The sequence below is a fragment of the Podarcis liolepis genome (assembly GCF_965112155.1).
Source record: "Podarcis liolepis genome assembly, chromosome: 15".
In the NCBI taxonomy this organism is placed as follows: domain Eukaryota; kingdom Metazoa; phylum Chordata; class Lepidosauria; order Squamata; family Lacertidae; genus Podarcis; species Podarcis liolepis.
Genome location: NC_139566.1, coordinates 17,341,589 through 17,354,380, shown reverse-complemented (window position 1 = coordinate 17,354,380; position 12,792 = coordinate 17,341,589). Strand labels below are relative to the sequence as shown.

Here is a 12,792-nt window from a genome sequence, read left to right as displayed (position 1 = left end):
TGATGGCTCTGCTCTGCCTCCACAGTTGGAGGCAGCATTACCACTTGCTGGAAACCACAGCAGGGGATATATATACTCTGGCTTCTCTTCAGATCATATAAATCTTTCGCCTTTTACTAAAGGAAACCACAGCAGGGGGGAGTTGCTCTTGTGCTGGGGTCCTGCCTTCTGGTTTCCCATTGGGGCATCTGGTTGGCCACTGAGATCAGGATGCTGGGCTAAGATGGGCCATTGGCATAATCTGCCAGGGCTCTTCTTAGGTCCTTGTGCTGGTCACAAATTCTACCCTGAGCATAGAGACCTGAAGGGCTTTCCCTCTCCCCTTGCAACTCTCTCTCTCAAGCCGACTTCAGAGCGTTGAGAGAACAGGGTGGAAAATAAGCCTGGGAACTGCAGGGAGAATCGACCCAATTCCCTCCTCTTCTGTTAGTGAGTGGCTCCACTGGATCAGCAGCCCTTCCCTGAGCACGAGGAAAATCCCACTCCAGCACTTTTGCTCATTGTATTCAGTGTGAGGCCCCAGTTGGGGACTCCCAAGCACTGCAGCAGAGCCTGCTTCCAGGGCGCTGCAGAAAACGAAGCTTCCATGAACAGGAGGCATCTGATGTCAAGGCCCAGCCTTTGCTTGATGCCCTGAATAAGATGCCCTCTTTATCTGTGATTACATTTAGGTTGAAATAGTTATACTAAAGTTCTCTTCTTTTAATTATGCTTATACAATAATACGTAGACACACACACACACAGAATAGGTAGACAGAGAAAAAGTAATACAGAGCTGCGGAATAAAATAATAACAGCAAACCAGTGTACAATATTGCTTCACTGAGTATCAGATGGTATTTGAATACCCCTCATAACAAAGAATGAGAAACTGGAGGGACGTTCAAAGAAGGGAAATCATTCTGCATTGAAGTTGTCAGATTCGGCCTCTCCCATCTGTGTCTGGTCAGGCGTTCCAACAAAGCGACGTTCCAGACTCAAAACAGTAAAACTTCAGGACGCTTCCAATAACAGGCAATTACTAATCTGGCAGCCGCTAGAAGCTTTAGTTACACTAAAGCTTTCAGCCCCCATGAATGCTTAATGGTATGGTATGTGAGCATAGGGAGTTTCTATGTGAAGCTTCTGTCAGTGAAATTTCACCAATACCAGTGTTATCTGCAAAGGGCTTCCAGCCTGCGATCTGGACCAGGGTGGGCGGAAGGTGGATTGAGATCTTCTGGTAGATCTCTGGATAATTTGAAGTAAACCAGCAAGGATTTCTTAACTCTCAAGAGTTGTGGGATATAAACGCAGTAAATAGATTATGATAAATAAAATCTCTCTTTCTTTCAGCTGGGCAAGATGAGGCTCATCGTCCCCTGCCGAGCTTTCACCTGCACCCACCTGCAGTGCTTCGATGCTGCCCTTTACCTTCAGATGAATGAGAAGAAGCCCACCTGGACCTGTCCTGTCTGTGACAAGAAGGCCCCCTACGAGGCCTTGATCATTGACGGGTAATGCTGGGGGAGGCTCGGAGGTCAGGCTCCCTCTACCCACATGACCCCCCCTGCCCACAGCTTTTGCCATCAGACTTACTAGATTCTGGAGGGATGGTGGTGTTGTCTATCTTTAGGGCTGCATAGATGTTCTGTTTTATTACCTAGAAATCAATGGTTCCACAACCTCTGTAAATTAGTAAATGATTTAGTACAAGATGAGATTCTCCAGAAGCCACATTCTGTCCGCCATCTTTGCTCTTCAAGAATTGCAGCCATACTTACACTTTTGTCCATCTTTTGTGTGGCCTGTTGGCAAACAAACCATGATGACCGTCTGGCTTGGCATTGCTCTCCTCCACTTTTCCTCCGTGCAGACACCTGCTTTTGCTTTAAGGACAAACCACAGTGCTATGCCTCGTACAAACTTGGACCTGTGGTTGGTTCTATCCAACGTTTGTTAAAACAAGTCACGGTTTCTGGAGTTTGAACTGTGGCGAGTTCCAAAGCAGCCAACCTGGAACCCTCCAGATGTTTTTGAACTGCAGCTCCCATCAGCCCCAGCCAGCATTGCAGTTGTCAGGGATGATGGGAGTTGTAGTCCAAAAGCCTTTGGAGGGGACCACATTGGCTACCCCTGTTCTAAAGGAATGAGGAAGCTTCCTCTCCTCCTCTTTGTGCACGAAGAAGAGAAGAAGGGTGTAGGGACTATGTAAGATTATGGCCGACTGTAGATCGATCATAGTAATCACAAACTCCACCAAAGTGGTGCCCTCCAGGTGGTTAGGGCTACAGCACTTCAGCCACTGTCCAGATGTTGAATATTCTTCTGTTTCCCCTCCTTCCCCCCAGGTTGTTCATGGAAATCCTCAACTCTGTCACAGACTGCGATGAGATCCAATTCATGGAGGATGGCTCCTGGTGCCCCATGAAGCCCAAGAAAGAGAACCAGGAGGTTTGCCAGCCATCTGCTTACAATGGGCTGGAAGGTAGGAGGAACTAGGGAGGCCTGGCACCTCCCTGTGCATGTTAGTTGGCCGTTGTGCGATTGAAACTGAATGGAGGAAGATTCAAAGTCCCCTTCTTCATGCAACACTGAGTTAAACTGTGGAACTCCCTCCCACATGAGGCAGCAATGACGGCCACCAACTTGGTGGCTTTAGAAGAGGATGAGACATCTTTGAGTTCTTCTGGCCTTCATGGGGCCCTCGAATGGTGCCCTTTGGTCTGGGCCTAGCAGTGTCATGACTAATGGTAGATTGATGAAGAGCCAAAATACTTTAGAGTGGCATTTTGGGACAGATCCTCACGACAGACAGACAAGAGCAAGGCAAGAGATAAAGATACAATAGCCAGGTTAGCAAGGAAAACACAGTTCTTGACCAGCCCAAGGGCTGTAAATTCCTGCATTGGCACACTTTTGCCACTTTTTGTCTAGCAACTTTCTGCAGCATGTAATATTGTAGTTGTGCAAAATTTGGGATTTGCACTCACACCCCTTCTGCATTTAAGCAGGCAAGAGGTATTATAGTCACGGTGCAAGGGCACAGCCAAGCCAGGCATAAGCAGTTGAGGAGAGGGCAGGGCAAGGCAAGGCAAGGCAGAGCCACAGCCCCTCTCTTCCTCTTCAGACATCCTAGTTAATCATGATCTCAGTTAAAGGCAGCCTTGAAGAGGAAGAAGCTCGTCAAGTCTTGCCTACGTGTCTGTATGTCAGGGGCAAGATACAAAACCCTGGGAACAAAAGTGCCATAGTCCTGGGACCCCTGCAGCACCTCCTGCTCCTCCTTCCTAAGTCAGCCTAGCTTACATCCTTTGATGTTACTCGACTCCCAACTTCCATCACTCCTGGTTGACACAGCTAGTGATCAGGGATGAAGGGATCAGGGAGCCCAACTGCACACCTTCCTGACGGGCGGACAGGGAACTCCCTGCTGTCTGTGCTAACCTGAGTGCTGACGAGTTTCAAGATCGGAGCCCTGCTGCTGTTTTACGGCAGGGCTGTCTGTCTTCGCCTACCCTAACCTCTCTTCTCCTCCTCTTCGCAGCCTCGCTGTACACAGTGGGCTCTGACGGGAAGCAGCTGGCCGAAGGCAAGAAGAAAGTGGAGGTCATCGACCTCACGCTGGACAGCTCTTCGGACGAGGAGGAGCCCCCCGCCAAGAAGCCCTTCCCACTCACCACTGCGGCCATCCCATCTGCAGCGGGACCCAAGGGGTGGGGCTCACTTTGTGTTTCCTCTGTGTTGGGTTAAACCTTCTTGCGTGGAAAGAAGGGAGTGTAGGAGCCTGAGAAGAGCCTGACCGGCGGATTAGGCCCAAGGGGGGGATCCGTCTTATCCATCATCCTGTTCTCACAGTGGTCAGCTAGGTGCCCATTGGAAATCGGCTAGCAGGACGTGAGCATGCTAGACCGTGACTGTGCTGTCCTCCAGCAACTGGGATTCAGAATCCTTACTGTATCCATTATGACTAGTAGCTTCATCGAACCCACTCTCTTGTGTGGAATGCTCCAGGTCCAGATTAAGCGGGTTAATCAGAATGGGGAAGAGCAGAGAACAATAAGGAGAGACCTGCTGGATCAGATCAAAGGGGGGTCATCTTGCCCAGCATCCTATTCTCACAGGGACCAACCAGAGGTCAGTGGGAAACCCGCAAGCAGCACCCAAACACAAGAGCCGTGTCCCCTCCTGTGGTTTTTAGCAAGTGGTATTTGGAAGCATTGCTGCCTCCAGCCATGGAGGCAGTGTATCCGTCATCACCAGTAGCCATCAATAGTTTTATTGGATTCGCCTACCCCCCACCCTTTAAAAGCTATCCAGGATGGTCACCCTCACTGCTTCCTGCTGGTGCAAGTTCTATAGTTTTAGATCGTGTGCTGCGTGAAGAAGGACTTTGTTTTGTCTGTCCTGAGTCTTCCCACGTTCAGCTTCATTGGATGACCCCGTTGGGTTCTAGTATTACAAGAGAGGGAGAAAGACTTCTGTCAGTACACCATGCATATGATTTGATACCTGTCCGCCATGTGCGCCCCCTTTATTTTCCTTCTCCAAGCCTAGTCTTTCTGTTTCATTTCAGAGTATTAAGCCCTGACCACCAGCCCTCCTCGGTGTTGCGCAGCCCCCCGATGGCCACTGTGGGGAGCGACTACCTCTCCAGCCTTCCGATCCCAGACTACCACCCTTACCAGGTCCCCTCGGACATCCAAGGTAATTTGGGCTGCATCGCTCAGCACAGGGCCAAAGCTTGCGCTTAGTTCCTTGTTGCTCTGTTTTGTATCCCCGTAGGAGCAGGGTAACTTAATTCCGTCAGAACCAAACAGTCTTTTCACAGGACTCTCTGTGCTGTGAAGGCTTAGACCAGTGGTTCCCAAACTTTTTGGAGATATGCCCCCCCCCCCAGTTCCATAAACTGTTCCCCTGTGCCCTCTACCTATGTTGGATAAATTTAAATGGTCTGAAGTATACCTCGCAGAAAAGGGTGCAGGCTCCAAGTGAAAAGAGAGGCCTTTATTGGAATGCAGATGGGCCTAGGGACAGCCTCAGGAATGAGAGAGGCTGTGAAGAACCACAGCCAATCTAATGCTTCTTACACAATCCCAGTGTATACCTCTGGAGGATGCAGCTGTGGACACAGAGCCCTGCGGAGAAAGAGAGCTGAGGGTTGCTGGTCAGAACCAGGCAGGGAGGCAAATCGACCTTACTCCTGGCTTTCAGGGTGTGGTGGGATGGAGCAGGATTGAGAGGCATGAACTCTGTTAGAACGTATGGCTTGCTCGGGATTGTCCATGCCAAAATACACCCTAGAAAACATATTTGTGACCTGCGTGGATATAAGCAGAGTAAGCTTATTTGCAAACTTTTTAAAATTTTCTCCTTAAGCCCACCCCACATCCTTCCTGGCGCGTTTTCGAAACCATGAGAACTAGAAATGTTAAGAGTTGGCAGAGATGCCGTACGCTGTGCAAAGCCCCCAGGATCTGGTGTGTGTCAGCGTGCCATTGTTGCTCAGTTGGCAGAATACACAGTCTCACTCTCGCCTGGTATAAAGTGAGCCGCTCCCCATCCCGCCAGATGCTCCCTGCCCCTTCTGATTGATAAGCCTCATTCCTGTTGTGATGCTTGTATGTTTGTGTCCAAAGGAATTGTGGCCTGGGGATTTGGCAGTGCAAGAGAGGAGAGGAGAGAAGGCAGAGTCCGAAAAGTAAAAAAAGGTGAAGGCTCTGAAGACAAACAGACAGACAGGAAATGCTGTTGTAACTGCGGTCGCTAAAGCTGCCAGCTCAATACCCACCCAAACCTGGCCCAGAGAGGATGTCAGGCGCTTTGGCATGTCATGGGCCAGCTGCTGTGTGGCACAGCTCCCTCTCTGCACACCAGCCATAAGTCCAGGAAGCTTCCCCCCCCCCACTGGTCTCTCTCCCGGCTGCCCCCAACCTAGGTGCCTCCATACCAAGCAAACCCCAGTGCCCTGTGCCCCCCAGGCCAAGCAATACTGCTCCAGCCGAAATGACAATGCCAGTTTTTTGACTGGGTGTGTTTCAACATCCCTTTTTCTCAGCTGTGCGGCAGGGAGGGGGCAGCGTTTTCTCCTTGCAGTGGGGATGTTGCTCACAGGAGGACCCCTCTGCCACTGCAGGCAGTGGGGGGGGGCATGGAGGCAGGTGGGTCACCCATCTCAGGAGTGCTCCTCAGGCCTTCCCAGGACACTGAAGCCTTTGCGGTGTCCATGGAGACCGGCCCTCCTGCCATGACCAAAATATCTTTTCCTACACCCCTCCCAACTTTACAATATTTTTTTTTAGTAATCCCTTCCTCTTCTCCAATATGTTCATTTTACCATTAAGATTATTTTTTCACCTTTTCATTTTTCTAGGTCTGGATTTGTTTTCCTTCCTTCAAAGTGAAAATCAGGTATGTTCCCCCCCTCCGTTTTCCTTCATCTCCTCATCCTCCCTTCCCCAGTCTTCATTTCTCCATGTATTCAGCAACATATTCACCCAGTGAGCTTTCTCTCCACCCTTCACCCTTCAGCAAACCTAGCCTTTCTCTTGCCACTGAGCTAACCCAGCAAACACAGGCGGGGGGGAATCAGTCTTTTCCCTGCCTCTTGCAAATTCCTACCTCCTTGCTTCGCTCTGTCTGTTTTCACAGTGGGTGGCAGGCTGCTGCCCCCCCCCCCCCCCCGCACCTTCCTTTCAAAGTGCATTCACCGTGTGAATTCCTAGAACTGTTCTGAGAAATAAGAACAGCTTAACAGCCCTCGGCTCTGTGGAAAGCAAATTGCGTTTGTCTGGGGTCATATTTCTGGGACCTTAGAGCTGAGCTGTTGCACTGAAGCCCTTGCAGAGAGGCTGGCTTGGAGCTAGCAGTTCAGGTTGTGCAATGAGCTCCTATAAAAATCTTTGCAAAAGAGTCACTCTTGTCTTGCAAAATGTTCTGCTTTGATCTAGCGAGCTCAGCTCCTGAGATTGCCAGTAACAATCTGAGAAACTTCGAGGGAACTTAACCTGATGAGAACAAAGTTGGATTTTGAAGTAGGGGTAGGGAGGGGGCAGTTTCTCTTTCTCCGCTGGACTTGGCCCACCTCCTCCTTTCCAAACTGTCCCCAAGCAACAAATGTTTGTGAGAGGCATGTTAATTGGTCTTAGTGGTAGTTGCCTCACCTGCTTCCCACTCTGAGGAAATCCTCATGAACTGCAAGACTCTGCAACTCATGAGTCATCTCCTTTATCTGCCTTTAGAGAAAGGAGTTTTGATTTTCCTGGGACTTCTTAAAGCTGTTGCTGCCTGTTGGATTTGGGTGGGGAAGCAGGGAGCCTGTCTGGCCAGACTTGGTAAATTGACAGTTCCTCTTACCCTTTTCATGGGGATATCCTTCGCTCATAATGCCAGCCACAGCTTATTAAACCATCGTATGAAACTCTGGTTGGTTGGTTGGTTGGTTGGATTGTCTGAACCCAGCCTAGCAGATTAATTGTGCTTTTGTTTCACTGCCCGCAATCCAGAGTTTTGTTGATGCTTACAGACCTTGGCTCCTTGTTAACTGTGGCTTGCAATTGTGCAGGAACCCAGGGCTCTTCTTCAACTAGGAAGTTTTGGGGCTCCTCCACACGCTCGCCAGGCAAGAAACCAAACTTTGGAGAAATAAGCTCTGGTTTATTTGTCTGTGTGCCAGACTTGGGAGTTTGTTCGTTTCCGTGGGTCAAGCTCTTACATCAGACTTCCTTTAATTTGACGTCCATGTCTATTTGGCGGCAGACAAGATCATGGGAGTTCTAGGGGTTTTGTTTTTAAGTGTTTTCCCTGAAGTTTTCCCACCCCTCTCCTCTGACATAATGGATCATGCCGGCTCACAGCCTTGGTTAATACCTTTTAACTCGTTGTTGTTTGTTTTGCATCAAATAACTGATTGTCTCCTTCCCTGACAGCATTACAGCCCTTCCGTGATCACCTCCCTGGATGAGCAAGACACCCTGAGCCACTTCTTCCAGTATCGTGGCACCTCACCCCATTTTATGAACCCCCTGGCCCCTGTGGTGGTGGGGTCCCATGGCACCGTGGGCTCCCCCACCAGCAGCAGCAGCCGCATGAACAGTGTTGTCTCTTCGCCCACCACGGCCTTGCGGGAAAGCCACGTGCGCAGTGGCACCGTGGGGGGCAGCCCCATCTTGCCGGGGTGCCGGCCAGATATCATCTCTCTAGACTAAAAGCTTGCGGCATGGAAGATACCCTTTCCCTACAGGAGGTGGAATCGTCGTTCCCCCACTGGAGTGAAACAAGGAAAAGACAGAATTCCGTCAAGCCTGTTTCTTAGAAAGAGACAAATCGGGCAAAGATCTTTCTCTTGTTTTCCTTCAGGGCTCTTTTTTTCATTCTGCAATTCCGCTCAAGGTTTGAAAAATGATGGAATTGACTCGGGACAGTTTGGGGGGCCCAAAGAATCTCGCCTTTTCATTTGGTCTTGGAGCTGCTTGGGAGTTTTGAGCTGGTGGAGTCCAGAAAGCCCTGAAGAACTGGGGAAACAAGATTTAATTTCAATCATGGGAGGGCCGAGTTCCAGGTCCCCACAGCCTAACGGAAGCAGGATTATTTATGCAAAATGAGGCAAATGAAGACTCATCAACATATAATCCGAGTTGCAGAATTCCACTTTTTTTTTTGTTTTGGAGCATGAAACCTGGGTTTCTTCTGTCCGGGATTTGAATGCAGAATCCTCAGTGAATGCAGAATGCCAGTGAAATCAAGGCAACTTTATCGTAAGCACGAATAAATTTGGTCTTTGGGCACAGCTCTGCAACAAATGACCAGAGATCCCAGGCAGGTTATATTGGACTATTTCAGACTGGCATTAAAAAAAACAAAAAAGTGGAAGTTTGATAGAATTCTTTGTTAGGGAAGGACATACTGTATGTGCCCGATGAAGGGCTAAAGTGAGACTTGAAAGCAGTGTACTAATTTGCCAAAACCAAAGCCACCCCCCCCCCAGCAGATTTTTACAGACTCATCCGGTGAGGGCATAACAGGAAACTCACTTCCACAGTAAGGAGTGGCCGGTTCCAGCTGAGAGAGTTTTGCCACAAATAAAAACAGATTTCTCAGAGATCTTCCACGTGCCCAAACTTCTCGAGATTATTGTACTCGAGAGAGCCTGACGGCAAGCAAAAAAAGTTCTTTTACTCATAATGAAGATGAAGTAGAAGCCCGGGATGAGCTTTGGAGCAGCTCAAGGACTCAAAAGGACTGGGGAACGGAGATTCCACTTTCTTGCTGACTTTCCCGCATTGGGGACTTCCGTGACTGTTTTCTCCTCTTCTCCTGGGCTGCGTGTGCACTTGACGGGAGCCGCGGGTGGGTGGAGAGCTTGTGCCCTCTACAGAGCAATGGGCTGTGACTTCTGGGTCTGTTGCCCCCCCCCTGACCCATCGCAGGCAACACTGTCTTGACTCTTTGTCATAGGTACCTCCTTAGCTGTGCTTCCTTGAGATTCGGACTTAACGCTAACGATGCAGCCCCAGGGGACGCTTCCGAAACCAGCATGCCCTTAAAAGTCCCGTGATTTGCGCCCCCGTGTCTCTGTCCTCCTCCCCTCCATCACCAACATCCACTGCGGACCTGCCCATCCTCAAGACTGTTGTTACCACAGTGTATTTTTCTAAAGCTGTAGATCTAGGCTTCCCGTCCCCACTCTTAAAATATTTCCTGCCAATCTTGTACAGAGAACAAAGGATATATATATAGATATATATATATAGATATATATAATTATTATAATCTATATTTTCAGTTTTTGTACATAAGAAACTCCAAAGATCTTTTCTGTGTGTCCCCCCCCCCACCCTCTCTTCCGAGGACGAAATGAAGGCTGCACTTCCCTCCCTGCCCAGGTGGGGGCAGCGCATCGTCCATTGCACAAACTTTATTTATGTATTTAAGTGTATAATTGTTTTGCGTATGTGTGTGTGTTTTAAGTTCGTAGCCGCTGCTTCTGCATTTTCCGCTTCCTGCACCTGCCCGTCTCGCCCTTTCCAAGCCAGACGATCCGGTGAGAAAGACAGACAGTGTTCTGGAAAGCTAAGCACTTTTTCCTTTTCTAAGAAATCCTGTTGCTTTCAACAACAAGAACAAGCCTTGAGTGGAGTGGCTCTGCCCTGAAAGGCAGTTTAGAATTTAAATAATAAAATCTCTCCCTGCTTGAAAGCAACAGGAGCACTAAGCCAGATGCAGCAAAGCAGTGACAGCCTTATGAGGAAGCTTTTGCCTCTTTTGAACTTTATTTTTTTTAATCACTCAACAAAGACTCCACGGTGTGCAGATCAAAAATCAAAAAATGCCCAATTTCAGGGCAGGAAATGTTCCAATGCATTTTGATCAGAGCTGTTAATTCCATTTGGCGTAGCCCGTTACCCAGATCTCCCACTCCTCAGAGAACTTTGCTTTGATAAGTCCTTCTTTCATGTTTCGTTTTAAATCTGAGTTTGGAACAAGAAAGACGTTTTGATGAATCCTGGGCTTCCTTGGAAGTTTATTTAAGGTTCCTGAAGGTAACCTTAAATAGGAGACATTCGCTCCCTGCGTTGGGACCATAGTTGAGTCGTAGAGCCCTTCCATTACATGCAGAAGGCACAAACCCACCACTGCCAAAAGGATCAGCTGGCAAAGTGAGGTGGAAGTCAGAATTAAACAGCCCGAAAACTTCCTAGCATCACTGGGCCAAAGCCGCCTCGAACCGCTTCGCTTCCAAGTAGCAACACATAAAATCCGCATACCGTATTTTTCACTCTATAAGACGCACCAGACCACAAGACACACCTAGTTTTTGGAGGAGGAAAACAAGGGGGAAAAAATCTGAATCTCAGAAGCCAAAACAGCAAGAGGGATCACTGCGCAGTGAAAGTCTTATAGAGCAAAAAATACGGTACTTCACGGCGATCCAAATTTGAGTTTGTTGGAAGTTCCCACTGTAGGGAATGTCTTACGTTTCAGCAGCGCTTATGTCTGCCAGACTACAGCGTAAGGGTTGGTGCCTTGGAGGTCATCCAACTTTTGCTTTAAGGCAGATTAGCTTCCTCACCTCACCCCATCCCAATATATCATTTCACTAACATTTTAGAGGATGCTTGAATGGATGCAAATACGCTACACCGTTTCTTCAGAGCATCCTTTGGTGGGCAAGCAGTATTAATCTGCATTGGTGATCTGCGGCTGTAGAAGTGGGGGGATATTTTGAATCGGAAAGGTAATGAAGAGTTGAAATGGTGGAACTCCTACAGGAAGCAGCAATGGCCACCAATCTCCATGGCTTTAAAAGATTAGGCAGATTCATGGAGGAGAGGGCTATCAGTAGCTGCTCACCGCTGCCTCCAGGAATGCCAGGTGCATGAACCCGCAGGGTGGGAGAGGGCACTTGTGTGCTCAAATCCTGCTGTCCAGGTTTCCCATGGGCATCCGGGTGGCCACCACTGAGAACAGGATGGTGGACCAGATGGGCCACTGGCCTCATCCAGCAGGCCTTTGTTATGTTCTTCATTATGTGCCATTAGGTGTGTGACTTGGGTGTCCCCTAGTCATTTCCATCTAGGGGGTTGTTTTTCAAGGCATCTGCTTAGAACGGTCAAACGCCAAGAGATTTACGCCTTCAGGGTGGGTTGGGTGCCACTTTTCTAGGTGACATAAATCTATAACGCTAGACTGCAAAACGCGCCAACTCCTGTCACCCAGCCCTAGGCATTAGTCTCGTGAAAACTCCATTTCTGTTTAAACAAAAACTCAAGTCTCTAGTCCTTTGGAGGGGAAGCGTAGTGATGTTAGGCTATTCTTTGAGCAAAGTTTGAAGCCAGAAATAAAAGAGCTGGGGGTGGGGAGGGAGCTCCTGCCCTATATTACAGCTGTAGTCTTATCTTCCAACCTCAAATCTCCATGCTTGGTACACCTCCCCCCCCCCCCATTCCTCCTGAGCATTGCCAACATTCCAGCTCCTTCGAAGCATGAAATCTTGGTAAGCGATACTGCAAATTTCTCTTCCAACAACACATGCATCTATTTGCGCTGACCTGATTTGACTTTCAAGGATGGGTGTGGGGAGCCTTCAGGAAGACACTTTCTTGGAACTTGGGGGCAGCTGTCCCCCAAGGTTCCTACCCCCCCCCCCTTGGCATGCAGCCTTGCGGCTGTTTATCAAGTGGGGGTTAAGACCAGGCAGCCACATGAAGAACCGCCAGGCTCTACAGGCATAAATGTTTTGTACGTTAACAATGAGCATTTGGGGACAAAGAAAGGTCAGGGGTTCTGTTTTCTTTTTCATTGCCATTATCAACTGCTTTAAAACAATGTGTCTGCAGACAGAACACACACCCTGCTTCATCTCACTAACCTCATAAAACATTTCATCTGCACCCCAATAGCAAAAAAGAGGACTGCTTCGCTTCACTTTTGGGTCTCCTTTTTCTGTCCATTGAATCTCTTTGTTTTATCAGCTTGGAGCCATTGTGTATATGCAAAAAGTACCTTTTAGATAAAATAAATTCTTGGCAAAAGAACTGTTGTGGAGTTCTAACTTCATTAGTGCCAATTTCCAGCCTCAGCTGGTTCACCTGCTATGGCTGTCCCTGGACCAAGAGAGCCTGGTTGGCAGTCCTGACTGGACTACTGCAACGTGCTGCACCCGGGGCTACCCTTGAATTGTAGAGTTGGCGGGCAGGCTGGAAGCCGCGGCTGGTACAGGATACGGCTGCCAATCTGAGCAGAGCAGCAAAGTGGAGCCATACGTCACACTTTATTTTTGTTGGGGTTTTCAAAACAAAACAATATTTTA

The 12,792-nt window shown here is 48.7% G+C and overlaps 1 protein-coding gene across 7 annotated transcripts in view; it reads left to right on the top strand.

The window, feature by feature from the left end:
- Positions 1–12,517, top strand: part of PIAS3 (protein inhibitor of activated STAT 3) — a 37,287-nt gene extending 24,770 nt beyond the window's left edge. For 4 of the 7 annotated variants that reach the window (XM_083478109.1, XM_083478106.1, XM_083478107.1 and 1 more), the window contains 7 exons: positions 1,338–1,498; positions 2,333–2,469; positions 3,529–3,697; positions 4,558–4,688; positions 5,621–5,692; positions 6,355–6,392; positions 7,910–12,517. In XM_083478109.1, coding sequence (XP_083334235.1) covers positions 1,338–1,498; positions 2,333–2,469; positions 3,529–3,697; positions 4,558–4,688; positions 5,621–5,692; positions 6,355–6,392; positions 7,910–8,188 — 987 coding nt within the window. In that variant the 3' untranslated portion in view covers positions 8,189–12,517. The remainder of the gene's footprint in view (positions 1–1,337; positions 1,499–2,332; positions 2,470–3,528; positions 3,698–4,557; positions 4,689–5,620; positions 5,693–6,354; positions 6,393–7,909) is intronic. The other 3 variants (XM_083478112.1, XM_083478108.1, XM_083478111.1) reach the window with 1 other exon arrangement.
- Positions 12,518–12,792: the final 275 nt, after the last annotated feature.